Here is a 16,832-nt window from a genome sequence, read left to right on the forward strand (position 1 = left end):
ACTCGAAGTTCGATGTCAACGGTCTGGGCCGGGGACCCGGGCCCAGGCGCAGCTGCCTCGTGGCCTCGGGTCCCCCGCCCAGCCTCGGACACGCCGCGGGCGCTGCCCTCCTGGTCCGGAGCACCACGCGTGAGCGCATCGGGCGGGCAGGGCTGGAAGGGGCTGCCTCCCAAAAGGATACGCTGGTGGGTTGTGAGACTGGAGGGACAAGGCGCTGGCGGCGCCGCAGCCATCTGGCCTTTGAAAGCACGCTCGGGAGAGGAGAGCAGCTCGGGAGTCGCGAGGGAGGTGCTAAGCGGAGGAAGCAGCCCCCGCGGGCTGGGGAAGGCTGCGGGCTTGCTCCCGAGGCTGGAGAGCCCGCTCAGGCAGCTGGCAGAGCTGCTCGGTGAGCAGCTTGGAGCCTGGCAGGAGGGTCTGTGCGGAGCACACCTTAGGTTTCTCCAGAGCGGTGGCCTCCGACCCAGGGCAGGCGTGGCGGCCACAGCTACTTGTCCCCGGAGGCACCCGGGGATCCAAGGGAAGCCGCTGAATGTACTGCCCCCGCTGCGTCGCAGGCCTCTGGCTCCTGCTCAGCTTCCTCGCTGAGGGACCGGCAGGGACAGCCTGCTGCAGGCCCGGGCAGTGGACACCGCCCACCCCTGATTGGGGAAGAGGAGCAGGCAGGGAGGCCACTCCAGGGAGCCAGTGAAGGAAGGGCTCGTGCTGCTGGCCGGGAAGGGCCTTGCGTGGCAGCCCAGGGCAGTGGTGTGGAGGGAGGCGAAGACGTGGTGATGGCAAGGCTCGTGGTGCAAGACAGCAGAGACCTAAACTTCTGGGGGACAGGTTCAAGACTGGGCAAGGGGGGTATACTGGAGTGAGCACGAAAGGAACGAGAGCCAGGGGGAAGGAAGTAGCCACGGAGGTAGCCCAGAGTCAAGATCATGTGATGTAACGGGCGTCCTACCTCCACGCCCCTCCCTCCGCGCATGCGCCCCTCCGTCATCAGAGCCTGCGACCCACGGGCTCTGATTCTTGGGGAGATACCTACCTTCAGCCAGCTCAGCTAACTGTGCCCTCCAGCAAGCCGCTGCTCCTACCTCAAAGGAGGCCTTGCTTTCACTAGGCCTGCGGGGGCTCCCTGAGGACACAGTTCTGCAGGCTGGGGGTAGGGGGTGTAATCTCGCCAAGCTCTTTCCCAAATCTTTGGGTGATGGTAGAAAGTTAAACATTCCTTTTGAAGGGTGAGAAAAAAGGAACCCTACTTTGGAGTGGCTGATCCATGAGCCTCAGGGAGGGAGGGGGTGGCAAACCGCTGAAATCTGCTGCTTTGAGTATTTTTAGAAATGCAAATGCTTCCGGAAGGGAACATGTCCTTGAAATCAAAGGGAGAGTGACCTGTCTCCGCAGTGTCCCGGGGTGACCAAGGGGTGACCAACAGAAGGCGGTCAGTCTGGGCCTGACCCAACCCGCAGCCTGCAGGGGTTTCCAGAGGTAGGGGATGTCGGGGGGGCGGGGGGGGGTCTTCGGCTCAGCTTCCTAAAAGCCAAAGCAGAATTCCAAGCCCTCGCCCACACGCCCTGTGGGTGCACATTCTGAAAATATAATACCACGGGGTTTTTGAAGCAACCTTTCCACGCTGTCTGAAAATTGGTAGTCAAGGCAGGAGGCTTCGAAGTAATTGCTGATATTCCTTCTGAAACGCCTATGGCAACGAGCGGGGGAGCGCGATGAGGCGCCCTCAGCCACCCTTTGCTGGCAGAAGTGCTGTGAGTCCCACAGACTAAAGACAAGCAGAGGAAAAGGAGAGTCTTGCCAGACTCACTGCGCGTTAAAAGCGTGTTCAAGGCTAAACTTTATTGAAGGCTACACTTTTAACAAAAGTTCAAGCATCTAACAATAACGCCACAGGGTCACGTTTCCCGCAGCAGTCGCTGGTGCGCCACCCACGCTGTGCACTCGGGGCGTTCACGAAATGAAGTCCCAGTGCGCCAGAAGAACCATGCCGAGTTCTCCCAACTCATGCTGGGGAAGCAGCGCTGGGAGCCCCGCGCTAGTCAGTCTCTGGCCAGGCGAGACCCGCTCTCGGGCCTCAGGTCCTGGGCTTTTGATGAAAGGGATCCGAGGCAGCTTCGGCTGTGGGCGTTGTCCACGCTGTCCCTCTGGAGGGGAGCACCCTGCCCCTGGCTTCTCCCGCACCGGTACCTGCCGGGACGCACGGCGCCGAGTGCGGCCGATGGGGCTGGTGTCCGCTGAAGTTCGTCCTCCGGGCCCTGTCCTGACAATCCTTCTCGTTTCCATCGTAGTTCGTCTTCCTCACCTACGTGCTGGGAGTGGCCTGGCTGGGCGTGTTTGGTTTCTCTGCCGTGCCCGTGTTCATGTTCCACAACATCTGGGCCACCTGTGAGGTCATCAAGTCTCCCCAGACCAACGGCACGGCCAGCGTGGAGCAGATCTGCGTGGATGTGCGGCAATACGGTACCTCCTTCTGTCTCCTGTTGCCTTTCTCCTCTTCTCGCGCATGTGTCAGGGCCGAAGGGTTACGTGGGTGTCTGTTTCACGGTGATCGGGGCCGAGTCTTCTGAAGGAACAGTGTATTTGCTTCAGCATGCTCCTTTGCTGCTGCAAACATCAGACACTTAGTTGCTAAAGAGAAAAAAAATTTGATAACAAGAGTAGTGAAAGGAAACCTTTATGAAGGAATGCTACTGTATAATGCAAGTCAGTCACAGAAGATTTCTGGACCGCCACTCTATGTATTTTTTCTTTACTTTTCCATTTTGTACCCTCCAGCTTTCCACGCAAATATTGTGCATCCAACTTCTCAAATTAGGTCTTTTTAAAATGCCTTACTGCTTACACGTCCCCCTTTCTAAAAACAACCTAAGTCTAGAAGGAAAGCTGTCTGTCAGCGGCATATTTCCTAGTGAATGGGATCCCCGCAACAGGAGACAAAGTGGGTTCATTTTGACAAGCCCCAGCCGGGGCCGTTGGGCTGCGGAGCAATTCATCCGAGCCCAGCCCTCCCCGCTGAGTGAGACTCAGCCTCCTAAGTGAGGACTTGGATGGACGCTTCCACCCCAATAGGAAATCCTGTTCTTGGCAGGAACGACTGCCCAGGGGAGAAGAGAGCTTTCCATCCGAATTGAAGATGAAATAACTTGTTTCAGAGCCTTTCTGGCAAGAGATGACTATTTCATGTTTGCTGCTTTTCCTTGCCTAAAGCTGCCCTTGGGACGCATCTCTTCTCAAAGATCAAGGCTTAACGCCACTGTTCTTTGTGAAGGATTAAAAACAGAGCCCACGTTGAGTCTCACGTGTTTGTCAGTGAACGCGCAGACGCAGAGCCTCTCCCTGTTAGTATTTTCACTGTTCCTTTTCGGTCATCCGTCGTCATCTTTCCGAATCCCCTGTATCTGCAAGCACTGGGCTCACTGTCAAGTAGGGACACGTTCTTCTCGCCCACAAAGGCTTCCTGCCCTCACAGAGCAAAGGGTTGCCCTCCTCCCTGGCCTTCCGGGAGAAGCACAGCTTGAGCTGCGTTTGCGCTGCCCCCACTCTCTGTGAAGGACAGCACTTGTCTGCTCACTTCAAACTGGACCTTCGCAAGTGCTGCCAATACAGTCAGGACACAAAGCTCTCCAGACCCCCACATGTGTCATGTTGCCACGCAAGGTTCTGAGCGTACGCTCAGTTTCGGAACTTAGCATGTGGCCAGTCCCTCCAGCTTGAGGGGTGAGGCCTTGGCCTGCACGTTGATGTTTGACCTCAGCGCGGGGTCTGTTTCCCGAGGGAGGGCGTCCTTCAGTTTGCCACTCACCAGTTCACTGCAGGACCAAACCTACCTGGCTTTGAAAATCAAGGTTTACAAATGTGAACCAAGCATCATTTGTAGGGGAACATCAAAATCAGACCGCTTGAGTCTCTTACCATCTAGTTGACTTCGCTCTCCCGTTTCCCAAATGTTCCAAATATGGCCCTTGAGCCACAAAGCCTGTTGCGCAGCAGGCGGGTGCGCCCTTCATGACGGACGGTAGCTGAGACCCGCAGGGGCGAGGACCGCGGCGGGCACTAAAGCTCACCTGCCCTGTGCTTCGCTCCACAGGTATCATTCCCTGGAGTGCTTTCCCAGGAAGGATATGTGGCTCCGCTCTGGAAAACATCTGCAACACCAACGAGGTACCTGCGCTCCGCCAGGGGCCCGAGGGCTGAGGCTCGTGAGAAAGCTCTTCTGCAGACGCTTTGTCTGAACTGACCAGTCACCACTGCGCAGCCATTTCACCTGGTCCTGTCGGTGACGCGCGTGGGAGTCAGAGAGCTTGCTTTTTTGGGAGTGACCCCACGCCTGCAAATCTGAAGGGGGGAAAAAGAAAAAAATCTACATTCAGATAGTTTCTCTGGGTGGAACGTTTCAAGCGATTTCTCTGAATTGGGTATAAACCAAATCCTAGTTAGCAGGTCATTCTGGAAAGAGAAATGGCTGTTTCTTTTAGACTATTTTCAGGCATGGGCTTGTAACTGAATCATAAGGGAACATTCTTAAATGCACTAGTGGGAGGGCCTTCCCTGGTGGCGCAGTGGTTGAGCGCTGGGTTGCGAGGCTGCCCTCAGCCTCTGCAGTGCCAGTTCGATCCCCGGCCACCAGCGAGGGTCCCACAAAAAAAAAAAAATGCACTAGTGGGAGCCTGTACATGTCAGAGCAATCTTAACATGCTTTTGGAAAGCAACGAGTTACTGGACCCGCCAGCCCCTTCTGGCTAGCCAGCGCTTGTGTCCCTGACACGGACAGGCTTCCAGTACGTCACCGCATCGTGCTGCACTCACGGCGGATACCCAGCCCAGATCCTCAGATTCAGCGGGTCCAGGCTGCCACCTGATCGTGAGATTTAAAAGCCCCCAAGGTGACAGCAGTGTGTGGCCAGGCGTGGGACCTGGGCTTGCAGGGGGGCAGCCAGCCTTCCCGAGCAGCACTATAGGAGAAAGATGAAGCAGCTTACCACGTAAAATACTGATGGTGGCTCCCTGGTGTTCTCTCCTAGTTCTACATGTCCTACCACCTGTTCATTGTGGCCTGTGCGGGTGCTGGTGCCACCGTCATCGCCCTGGTGAGTAACAGCTCCAAGACTGCCTACCCCTCCCCCGCGGGCACATGCTGACAGTTCCCCTCCAGCCATGGCCAGCCTGCTGGTTAGAATCGAGCTCGGTTAGCCATCGCCTGAGTAAGCTTACTCACATCTAGATGGCAGGAAGTTCGGCTCGGCCATCTTGGCACCACATGTAGGTAATGTGACGTGGATTCTGTGGGAAGGAGGCACCGATACCCGTTAGCTAGGTCTGGGCCATGCGTGGCTACATAGTTCGCCCAGAACTCTGTTTCCAAATGGGAAGTACGCATGCATGGACATGAGCCCGCGCGGCCCCCCATGAAGCACAGCTGTGTGCGTGCTACTATCTCCTGGACACTGGCCATTGTCGGCACAAGCCACGCACCCTCAAGGAAGTACGAGGGGCGGTTGCTACAGGCCTCTGGCATGGCGTGGTGTCAGTCCAGCAACACGAGCCTTGTGCTGGGTGCCGCTTCACGCTGGCTACAGGGGTGGCCAGCAGCACTGCGAGGCCCAGGCTGAGTGGAGGTCGGTTAGCACCAGGCCCTCCACAACACTAGCCAGTGCTTCACACGACAGCCAGGAGCCATTTACAGAGTGGAATCACCAAATGCAAAACACAGCACTAAATAGTTACAAAATGCTTAACAGTCTGAGACCTGATTCAAGGTGGGTTGATTGAGGTTCCAAAACCAATCTTAGCAAACTGTCCGATACAGAACCGGTGAATAATGAGGGTCACCCGTATGAACACACTCATGGGCATGTCTGTGTGCATATGCACAATTTGGGCAGCACTTGCTCTGTGACTTCAAGACCCCGGAGCTGCTTGGGGTAAGTTGCACTTGCCAGCACAGCGCCCCCAATCCCCCCAGGAAACCTGCCCCAGGCAGGAAGGGCACTGCTGCTGAGCAGGCAGTCTGGGAAAGAGGAGGGAAGCGTGGCCTTCAGCTTCTTTCTCCAGCTGCCGACCTAGCACTTTTGTTGTTCTTCAACCCCCTCCAAGTCTCTTTTGTAAATTGAGGAGAAAGTGTGCTACGTATGAAAATCTCTTCTCCTGTGATTAAAAAGGGAGAAAAGAAACCCCTTAGACCATGAGCGCCCCCTGCCCCCAGCTTAGACATGTGCGGCACCGGCCTCATGCCTGTATCTTACTGTCCTGTTCTGTTCTCTTCCACCAGCTGATCTACATGATGGCTACTACATATAACTATGCGGTTTTGAAGTTTAAGAGTCGGGAAGATTGCTGCACTAAATTCTAAGTTGCATAAGGCCAATAAGGAGCTTTAGTGAGCAGTATACCATGTAGCATGCAGTGACCACTGACACCCCAGACTAAAGCAGAGTTTAGATTTCTGCAGTTTTGTTTCAGTAATTTGTAAATAGCGCTACTCAACTCACTCTACATGACAGCTTAATAAGATGACTTACTGTGCAGGCATCACAGAACAACGAGAAGGGTTCAGTTACAAACTGGTGGTGGTGAGCGTACATTGAAAAATAGTATTCTTAAACTTTGAGCAGCATCTCCAAAGGAAGTGTTAGAACTTTGGAAAAATTACCTGCATTTTCTGTTCTTTTTGCTTGCTTGAGAACCAATTTCAATGATGCAAGTGGAAACAGGTGCTCAAGATGAACTGGAAGAGAACCGCTGTAATCTGGATTTTATCCAACTCTTTCTGAAAAATATTTTGCCAGTATATAAGAAATTTTTATGATCACGTGGCTTGATACCAAACAAATGCCCCTCAAATAAGCCAGATGGAAATTTGAAGATAAAAAGCACTTTCTGTGGTTTTTTTTTTTTTTTTTTTTTTTTGCACAAACCCAAACATTTCTTCCAGAGCCCACAACATGGACAACCGTAGGTGGTTGTCTTGGTGAGCAGTAAGTGATTCCTCGTAGCTGGTTCTCAAACTGCACGTAAGATTTTAACAAGTGAGAAACTGTGCCTGGCCCTGACGGTCGCAATGTGTGGAGAGGAAATATATGCGCTAAGGAGGGAGAGGAAGTGCTTGCCACATCAGCTGCACAGATAAGGCTCTGCCAGTTTGTGGAATGACGTGAAGGCAGTTGTAAAATGAAAAGTATAGTTTCACTACTCAAAATGTTAACATTTTGCTGATAATCCTTAATTTTCATTTTGATATTTACTTAATTTTTCCATGTTGAATATGTACTTTTTCTTACTGACGCAAAGTAAACATTGTTCACACTTGCAGGCAGGCCCTTTGGGGAGCTGATTCTTCTCCACAGATAGGAAAGCTGTTTGCACTGCACTTATTTAAAAAAAAAAAAAAAAAAAAAAAACGCCCAACGTGCTTCTGAATTAGTCTCTAAGTAACTCTCAAAATGGTAAAAAGCACCCGCTCCCGTTTCGTGTTTGCTTTTCTTAACAATAACTTTGGCCATTTTTTTCCAAGTTCATCATGTCCGTGCACTAACTCTCCTTCAGCCTTTTACTACTAAGCACACCTAGTAGTGCATGCTGTCAGCCCCGGCCCCTCTGATAGCAGAGTGAGTATTAACAGAGTAACCCTCTCCCCCTTTGGAAGTCAAGAAGTCTAATCTGACTAGCCGCATGCTTACCTCTGCCGTGCTCACTAGCATCATGCTCACCCTTCTTTTCCAGATCCACTTCCTCATGATACTGTCTTCTAACTGGGCTTACTTAAAGGATGCAAGCAAAATGCAGGCTTACCAGGATATCAAAGCAAAGGAAGAACAGGAACTGCAAGATATCCAGTCTCGGTCCAAAGAACAACTCAATTCTTACACATAAGCGTTTGCCAGAGTCTTTCAGCCGACGAATTTACAGCTCTGACAAATCATCAGACAACTGCTCTGCAGTACAGATGTGTATCCCACCAAACAACTCATGTAGAAGTACAAACACTTCACTGTCTCAAGCTGCTGGGAAGTATTTCTAGGAAAATCTTCCAGTGGGTAAATCTTTTCTCTTTAGAACAGATATTGGAGGTTTCACGTTAGCCATTTTAAAAGGCAACACTTTAATTATTCATCTTTCTTAAATTCCCAGCATGCTCTTTTATTGTTACAGCAGTCCTACGACTGGGGCTACATCATAGTCCTTGATAGTGACCCAAGATGTGCCAGCATCAAGGGATGCAAGCCTAAATTCACACATGTCATCTGTGCTAAAATAGATCTATGTAGGGAATAAAGTGAAGTTCCCTTTCTGACAACTGACATTTATTAAACTTTGGCTCAAAGATAATGTAATTCTTACAATTGACTTTAATTAGCTGACTGTCCCCCCATAAGGCCAGGACACATTAATTTCCTGATCTAATCAGAAATCCCCACCCTTTCTAACATGAGCTACTCTAACTCTGCTACACCTACGATTGAAGCTGGATTCTGACTAATGGACAAGCTTTCCTGAATCAATTTTATAATAGATTCATTTTTTAAAAATTGTCATTCTTCTTGGGGGAAAGATGTGTCAGCTCTGCCTTAATGGGTATTTGCTTTAAATTTCTAACAACTTATACAACAATGGGAGACCCCAAATCCTTCATAGAATTTTACTCCACAAATGTTTTTCTTAAGAAGTGTTACCTTGTTAAAATGATCACCATTCTAAACTATTTTTACATGGTCTGAATAAGCGAGTTTACAGTTTCATACCAACCATCTAAAAACCCAATTACAAACAGACCACAAACCTCCTACTTTTATAGACTTGAATACTTAGTTGGTATTTATTTCACTTTTATCTAAATCTTAGTTTCCTTGGGATAATAAAGTTCAATGTTCAGCAAAAAAAAAAAAAAACCTGCTTGAGTTGAAGCCATTTTCAAATGAAACTTGCCTTCTAAATCATTGTGTTTCACAGCATTAAGTGACTATAGGTATTGGGTATTAGTGATGGTAAACTTTGTGTTCTTTATGAAATGATACATATAACTGTTGGGTGCATCAGTGCTTTTTAAAAGGGGCTGCATAATATAGGATTAACTATGTATATTCATGTTAAGAAATAACTTGTGGTTTGGCTGTTTCCTGGATTTTAAAACATATACATGTGCTGAAATGTATTAAAATGAAAGGAAGCATACCTTTATCAAGATGCTATTAAAATCGAACATCAAGTATAATATTTCATTTGGATTCTTTTTGTTGTTAATGCCTAAAAATGCCTATTTGGATCTTGACTTTTTTTTTTAATTGGGAGAAGCTCTTCTATGTAGAACAGTTGTTCCAGATTTAGCTTGGTGTTTTATTTTCCTGTTGCATGACTGACAAATATTTTTTCCAGCAGTGGAGGTGCTGTTAGAGTCCAGTGTTCTAGAAGAGGCAGTGTCTTAAGCCTAATTTTACTTTTCTAATTCTGGTAGCTATTACCAAGAATTTCTGAGAGTTTTGTTTAAGTAGTCTAATATTTTTTATGTAAAGAGCATTAAATTTTGCTATGTATAAATTTTTGTAACCTAACAGTGAATCAATATTTTCTATCAGTGCCAAGGGCTTCCTGTAGTTCTATTCAAGTGTTACAATAAATATTTGTAGATAATAGTCAATACTTGTGTATGCTTATTTTAAAGATCTATTTAGGTGGAAACAGTTGTGGATGTACTAAGAGTAATGAAATAAAATTATAGCTTCATTCACTTGCCTTCTTACCATACATAAATACTATCTTTCTCTGTCCTCAGTATGGTGTCATTTTTAAATGTCTACTTATGGTTACATATTTGTATGGAAATCAAGTCTGAGTGCTGACAAATGTATTTTAAGCAAGAACAATTCGAGAAAATATTGTACTCCACTGGGCTATACTTTACACAAAATGCCATAACACTTCATAGTTCTTTGTGAAAAGTATACAAGTTCTGACCAGCTTCCACAAATAAAAGCAACATACCCATGGGATTAATTCAGTGCTTAAGTTTGGGGCAAATCAAAAGTGACAAATCTATGCCAGTGGCTATTAACAAGCCCAAAGAAAGATAAAGTCAGGAATGTTAACAAAATATGTAGCACTAGTAGTTATTCTCAAATGCAGCAGGAATTTGTTAGGTAGGATTTCATTTTGTAATGTTTGAGCTACTTACCTGTCAGCATGTGGCGCTCTGTAGTGAGCTTCCACGGTCACGGCCAGCTTCTGTCACTGTGGAGCATCCAGCTGAATGAGGATCACAGGCCTCACGCACACCTGGCAGGGGAGCAATCAGCCCTCAATCCCATTAGCATGGCATTTGTTCACACTGCCTAATACCTTCTGTTTACATAGCACTCTGTGCACCTATTTCTGAAATCACACGAATCACCTGAGCAAGCAGTGCGTGAAGCACGCCTAGGTAAGATCACATGCAAGCTTGTGACCGTGGCCCTGCCACCAAGGGAAGGGGCCTCTAGAGGGTGGGACAGCGAGCTTTCCATTTCTCCAGTTAGACCTGCCAACTCTTGGCTTTTAAAGTCAAAATTATGAGAGAGGGACCTACCTATCTATTTAAAAATCACCAAGTAAAATACTTTCAGGTCCATTAACAATGAGGACCAAAGATTCCACAGTACAAAAAAACTGATAAGATTTAAAAGAGGCAATCTACTTTGTTAGTATCCTTTCCTAAATGTGGCATCTTCAGCTAGTACAGGGCTAAATTTTCTTCAGATGTTTGTGGAAAAAGTATTAGGCTAACTTAGCTAATGAGTATTCGGATCAATAAAAGTATGGAAAGTTTTGCAGAAAGAAGAACACAAAAAGAGCTAAGACTGGTCTGGCAAAGAATATTCTTTTTCCCAACTGCCCCCAATCTTTCTCACCATTCTGATATTTACTTGTTACTGTGCCCAGGACCCACCTGGGGAAGACTGACGCTTGCCGGCCCACGGAGTCCTGTGGAGGTGGGAGCACGAGATCCTCCGGGCCGGCTGGCTTCCGCGTCTGCGCACAAGGCATTCTCGATGACGCTGCCATCCCAAGTGCTACATAAAAGGACTTCCTCTTAAATGAACTCTGCCAGGATGTGGAGTATTAAGACTATAGGAAGTAATGTTGCCTGGAAAAATGAATGAATGAAGCTATCAAATCCCAAGGTGGAAAATGAAGTATACAATGAATTAAGAAAGACAGGCTTTTGGAAATACAAAAGCCTTGTATCTACCTACCTTGTACTAGAAAGTGTTAAGATATTACCTGGGGGTTCTGGTCCAAGATGGCGACATGGGCTCTTGCAATCCCCTCCTCCTATGGACACACCCAAACGTACCATTCCACACGGAGTAATTCCCTCTGAAAGAGACCCAAAGCTAGCTGAGCTATTATGTAGAAGACAAGCAAGAAACAGTACGAAGAGAGACGCGCTGGCCCTAGCCCTCACCTGCTGCACGATGCCGTACCACTGGGGAGGGCATGCCCACATCCCATGTTCCCCCTGGAGAATAAAAGATTTGGATCCCATATCTAGTACCTCAACTTTTAAGAATCCCTCCTGGAGGTGGGCCTCCCAACACCCAGCTCTTAAAGCCAACAGGCCTTGAATCCACAACACCCACAAAGCTCTACCAAACAGCTCTTAAGCTGCTCTACAGGACTCATTAAGTTCGTCTTTCACCAAAAAGGGCCTATTGGCATACATTAAAAAGTGCTGCCAGAAAGTCAGACTTCTAATTTAGCACACATCTGTGGCTCACTGCCACCCTCAGACTGGCGAGGCCAGCGTTTACACTGCCTCCAGTCCAAATCACCCCTCTAGTCCAGTCCAAATCCCCAGCATCTCCCAGGAAGGAGCCATACACAGGTCTGCACCCCAGCTTTCACAACTGCGGCCTGAGGGACAGTCCGCAGACAGCCTGGCATGCAGCCAGCAGGCTTGCCTTCCCGAGTCCCCAGCCCAGTGCACACAAAGGCAGTTCTGAAAAGCCATTCTCCTAGGGCTCGGAGCAGAGGGAACAGCCCCAGCTCCCAGTCTTTCCCTGAAAGGGGTATTTTGCAGACTTTAAAAGCTGCTTCCTGGGGTTAAGCTTCTAGTTTACCATGACTCTAGGGCTGAGATCATCCCAGAAGGCCAGGTCAGCCTGGGAGCCTCTCCCTGGAAGAAGCTTGTACACACACCTGGCACACCAGCTTTTGTGGCTGCCACCCAAGGTCACCTGGTGCTGACAGGGATTACAGTCTCTAGTCTGCAGGGCTAGCAAATGAAGAATTTAGTATCCACAGGAGCACCCTCCACAGCCATATAACTGGTTGAGCACAGAGGGAGGCGGCAAATCGCCGATCTCCGTGTCTGTCCCAAGGAGGGGTAAGAACAGACTTTCCCAGCTGTTGTCTGAGGGTCTGGATTCCAGTCACCTGCGTCATGGTGCCGACGCGCCCTCGGCTGCTGGGAAGCGCCAAGGAGGCAGCCTAAAAAGTCACAAAGGTTTGAGAGGCAACAAGCCCTTGGGACATGCTGACTGTAGGTTCATCTCCTACACAAGAGCACCTTGTCAACATGGAGGCAGCTGTCCTAGATGCACAGAAATAGCAAGTCAAGGAAAATGAACAGTGGGATATGTCCCCAGTAAGAGAGTAAGATAAAACTGCACAAACAGACCTTAATGAAGCCAATCACCTGATAGAGGTCACAGTAGCAATCACACAGATGCTTGCTGAGGTCAGGCGCACGCTATGTTGAGAGAATTTCAATAAGGAGAAGATACTTCAAAGTGCCAAAAAGGATGGTTGTTACCCTCGGAGCGGTCCTCTGCTCGGGCTCTGGTGACCACACTGGCAGGTCATTACGGAACTCTTCCAGGACGTGTCCCCGGGCCAGATACTGGACTGGGAGAGGCAGCGTGCAAGGGAGACAGGAGCGAGAACTAAGTCTCTTCAGGAAGTCACGCTGGTGCTGCACTTGAGTTCAGAGGATGACCCGTACAGGTCCCGTGTTGTCCTCCACCGCAGCTGCTCCAGACTAGTCAGGCCAGAGGCAGTGCTGGTCTCCACACCTGGCACTTGATGGCCACGAGACCTCAGTCAGGCCATTAAACTCTGGACCTCGCGTTACAGTGAAAAATCATCCAGCAGGATGGAGAGCAGGAGATGGCCCATCAGGTGCCAAGGCTAGGGACAGGCTGTCTGTAGGTGCGGGTGCGAGGGCTTCTGTGCTGTATTTGAAAATGTCACAGTACCTACATTTCACACGGCTGGTAAGACCATTAAGTGAGTTAACACAGATGAAGGTTTACAATTATACCTGGCACAGAGTAAGAGCTCATTAAATTCTACCTTTTCTCTTCATCACCATCTCAGAAGAGTTTGGTTGTTCCTCAAGAAAAAGATGTCCAAAGTAAGAACAGAGGCAACACTGAACCATCCTTAGAGCTAGAATGGAAAAGCCTGCATCTTTATGTTGAGGGAGCAATCAGGAGAGTATTCCAGAAGACTGCCTCCTGCCTGTTTGACAACTTACAAAATGGAATATGACCAAAACAGTGAGTTTTCAGACAAAAATGGACCAAAAAAAAAAAAGGCCCAGCTCATTCTAGCCTACTAGCCTACTGAAAGGCTGAATGAGAAATGCCGAGCTGTGACCCATGGAGACTATTTTTGATTTATACACTATAACACAACTAAAATTATGAAACCAAACCACATTGGTTACATAAAATTTTTATTGAGCACTTTGTCTTACTGCAGAGAGCACACAGCCCTGTGGTTACGTTACGTGAAGCTGGGGGCACCCACGGTCACCAAAAGTCATCTGCTTCCTCTTGAGAAAATCCCGTGACACTAGTTAGGGAAAGACACATTCAAACATTTTGTAAGTTGAAAAAAAAAAAAAAAAAGTGTGAGTTCTTGCAAGTTTATTCAGGGAACTCTACAAAATTTCATTCCTTCCCTGGGGGGTTTTGCCCTTGCTTACAGTTTGTATCAGAAGCAATTTCATACGTTAAAAAACAACTCTTTTGAAATCAGTAACTTGGAGTCAATAGTTTCTTGCAGACGACCCTCAAGAGCTGGCCATCAACCCTGGCTGAGACACCACCAGCCCCGGGACACCCCTCTGCCAAGAGCACAGGGCTGGGGGGGCCATACCTCCCGTCCTTCTCGCTAGATGGCAGCGTGTCCGCTTGGGAGAGGTCCTGGGCCGCCTTCCTCGAGTTCTGAGACGAAGGGGGAAAGGAGGGCTTTGAAATGAGATAGATGAATCCTATCAAACGATTTCTAGGTTTTCTGAGAACTACTTTTGAAACATATTTGTAAGTTAAGAAGTCCATGAAACGCAGCAAGAGCATGAAAATAAGCGAGCCAGCGCGCAGTCTCGACACCCACAGCGCCCCAGACTTGGATAAAAACAGTAACGTTTGACTGGACCGATGCATTCATTACTCACTGACAGGCATGCTTCAGTCCATCTCTCTTATTCTTCAAACAGTCACCCCAACTTTTACAACCTATCAAAATCTCTTCAATCTTTTACCCCAGAAAAGTGATGACATTTCAGCAGCAGTTTAATAGAATTAAATGATTCAAGGCTCCATCTGAACTCTGGATTTTCTATACTTTTATCATTTTGTCTCAAATGGAGAAGCCAGATTTCTGTCCCAAGGTTCTCAAATACACCACACTGCCCTCGCACCCCCCACCCCCGGATAGCCCGTGCCCCGCCGTGCCACCTGGTCCGCCGCCGCCTGGTCCTGGCCCTGCTGGATGATTTTCATGTATTTCTCTAGAGGGTTTTCACTGCAAGCAGATTTCTCTTTCACTTCTAATTCCTTTTCCATTTCAATCTTCAAGGACTCTTCAATCATCCTCTATGAAAAAGGTAAGCACCAAAGTAGGAGACACACAAATACATTTTTAAAACCTTTCAAGAGTGTGCAAAACACATGGTAACCTAATTCACATCCTTCCAGCGCGAGCCTCACGCCAGGAGCGCTGCGTTCATCTGAAATGGCAGCCACTGCTGCTGGCGGAGGCAAGCGGCCCCATCATCTCAAGGAAGGGGTCCCCCACCCAGTGAGGAGCTTCAGCCGCCCCCTAGCCAGGAGCGCGGGGAACATGCCCGTGGAAGGCTCACTGACCAGGGACACTGAGGCAGGGGAAGTGCAGTGTGAGCACCTGCCTGGGCGCAGGAGCAAGTCAGAGAAGGCTGGAGGGGCCCCAGAGGGCAGGGGGCCAACGGGAGCCACCCTGGGTTCTCTAGTCCCAGCGTGGGGACCTTGGAGCCTCTGTGTTATGGCTCATTCACAAAGGGAAGACCTAGAGCCCAGCACAGCCCACTCCTTCCCGGGCTTTTCCAGGCGCCGAGGGGAATGCGCGCTGACAGGCCACACGGACGGTCTTCCCTCGAGGCCTTCCTCAGGGTTCTTAGAAAAAGAGGCTCAAGATGCTACAGGAAGCGTTTAAAAGTTAGCTACTGCTCCTATGGCTTCAGTACACACTAAGGATGCCTCCTCCCCGACAGCGAGGGTGGAGAAACCAGTACTGAGACTTCGCTTGACTTGTTCATATTACCCGTTCTTGATCCAGTTTTTCTAGTTCTCTTCGTTCCCTTTCTAGAGCTTCTTGTCGTTCACTATGCCATTTTTCTTCTCTCTGCCTTCGTTCCTCCGCTTTCTGTTTCCATATGCTGTCTTCCTCCTGCTCCTCAACTTGTTTCTCGTCTGTGTCTAATAAGGCAGGAAATAAAGAACGAATCGCTTCCAGTGAGACTTTTCAGAGGCGCATGGGACCAGTTTTGCAGGGGGCCTTGGCAAGGCTCAAGGAGGCTGCTGGATACTTAGCCGACTGCTGGTCTGCGCTGAGCGGCTGGTCCAACTCCCCCGCCCCCCAGCTCCCATTCCCACTCCGAGCCGCGGTTACATTACTGAGATGCATGCAAGCCCCCTCAGCGCAAGCACCTCCACCCCCTTCCTCCAGGCCACGCTCTCATCCTCCTGTCTCCTCCCCCTGCATCCTTACCAGGGCAAGCCCTGCATTTCTGCCTCTGCTTTTGAGCCTGATCTCTCCCTGTCTCAAGAACGGTCACTTAACCAGTGGTCTCCCTTTCTTCACACAGATTCAGAACTCTTCCCCGCAAAGGCGCGCTAGGCTCTCCTGCCCTTCGCCGTGGCCCCTGCCATCCTCCAGCTCCTCCCCACGCCCTCCAGGCTGCTCCCTGGCTAGGATTTTAGCTTGGCCTCCTTCCTGATCATGCCCACGTCTTTTTCTCGGGCCCTGATCTCTCCCCCACTTCTAATGTGTACCTAATGAGTTCCCCGCCACCAAAACATGGAAATCCCACGCACCGGCTTCCTACCTGCAGTCCTCACTTCCCTCCCTGTCATCAAGCTCTCTACACTGTGTGCTCTTGGCCCCTGGGGCCTCCTCCTCCTCCTGCTCTGCTGCCGTGTGCTGCTGGGCTGCACCATTGCGGTTCGGCTCCCGGTGACCGCTTACCTGCAGCCACACTCACCTCCTCTTTGTCCACGCCCCTCCCAGGCCCCACCCCATGTCAGTCTCTGCCTTCAAGCAACCCGCCTCCCTCACCTGCCTGCCTCAGCACCACTTGTTGGCTCAGAGAAGACCTGGTCTTGTTGAGCGCTGGCTCTGCCCTGGGAGGGAGCAGACCCATGCAGCCCAGGCTCCGGCCAGCAGCCTTCTCCTCAGGCTGACTCCTGACATCACCCTCACCTCTGCGTCACGAGCGTCCATCCCGACACACTGGCGAGTACCTGAACACGGCTGGGTTTCCTTACTCTGGGCCTTGCTTTCACTGTCTCCAGAAGCCATGCATGCCTGTCCCCCCTCCAACCCAA

The 16,832-nt window shown here is 49.6% G+C and overlaps 2 protein-coding genes and 1 long non-coding RNA gene across 15 annotated transcripts in view; 1 reads left to right on the plus strand and 2 right to left on the minus strand.

Moving 5' to 3' along the window:
* Positions 1 to 9,899, plus strand: part of GPM6B (glycoprotein M6B) — a 182,814-nt gene extending 172,915 nt beyond the window's left edge. For 3 of the 8 annotated variants that reach the window (XM_054695844.1, XM_037512697.2, XM_037512699.2), the window contains 4 exons: positions 2,283 to 2,454; positions 4,082 to 4,155; positions 5,016 to 5,081; positions 6,263 to 7,756. In XM_054695844.1, the coding sequence (XP_054551819.1) occupies positions 2,283 to 2,454; positions 4,082 to 4,155; positions 5,016 to 5,081; positions 6,263 to 6,343 (393 nt within the window). In that variant the 3' untranslated portion in view covers positions 6,344 to 7,756. Of the gene's footprint in view, positions 1 to 2,282; positions 2,455 to 4,081; positions 4,156 to 5,015; positions 5,082 to 6,262 lie in introns of all 8 variants that reach the window. The other 5 variants (XM_054695845.1, XM_037512696.2, XM_037512698.2 and 2 more) reach the window with 2 other exon arrangements.
* Positions 1,766 to 13,554, minus strand: LOC119246334 (uncharacterized). Of its 4 annotated transcripts, XR_008552046.1 has the most exons (7): positions 11,245 to 13,554; positions 10,910 to 11,107; positions 10,160 to 10,260; positions 6,644 to 6,760; positions 5,210 to 5,274; positions 4,059 to 4,329; positions 2,583 to 2,598 (listed from the first exon to the last, which is right to left on the minus strand). It is a non-coding gene; the product is annotated as an uncharacterized LOC119246334 (long non-coding RNA). The 4 variants fall into 4 exon arrangements; XR_005125492.2 differs by having other exon boundaries at positions 1,766 to 2,595; positions 10,910 to 13,554; XR_008552045.1 differs by having other exon boundaries at positions 10,910 to 13,554.
* Positions 13,555 to 13,561: 7 nt separating this feature from the next.
* OFD1 (OFD1 centriole and centriolar satellite protein) overlaps positions 13,562 to 16,832 on the minus strand; it is a 41,080-nt gene continuing 37,809 nt past the window's right edge. For all 3 annotated transcript variants that reach the window (XM_037512694.2, XM_037512695.2, XM_037512693.2), the window contains exons 20-23: positions 15,550 to 15,704; positions 14,709 to 14,846; positions 14,128 to 14,195; positions 13,562 to 13,821 (exon numbers count right to left, since the gene is read on the minus strand). In XM_037512694.2, coding sequence (XP_037368591.1) covers positions 13,779 to 13,821; positions 14,128 to 14,195; positions 14,709 to 14,846; positions 15,550 to 15,704 — 404 coding nt within the window. In that variant the 3' untranslated portion in view covers positions 13,562 to 13,778. The remainder of the gene's footprint in view (positions 13,822 to 14,127; positions 14,196 to 14,708; positions 14,847 to 15,549; positions 15,705 to 16,832) is intronic.

Source organism: Talpa occidentalis, unplaced genomic scaffold, assembly GCF_014898055.3.
Source record: "Talpa occidentalis isolate TD23 unplaced genomic scaffold, MPIMG_talOcc4v2.1 talOcc4.15, whole genome shotgun sequence".
Lineage (NCBI taxonomy): Eukaryota > Metazoa > Chordata > Mammalia > Eulipotyphla > Talpidae > Talpa > Talpa occidentalis.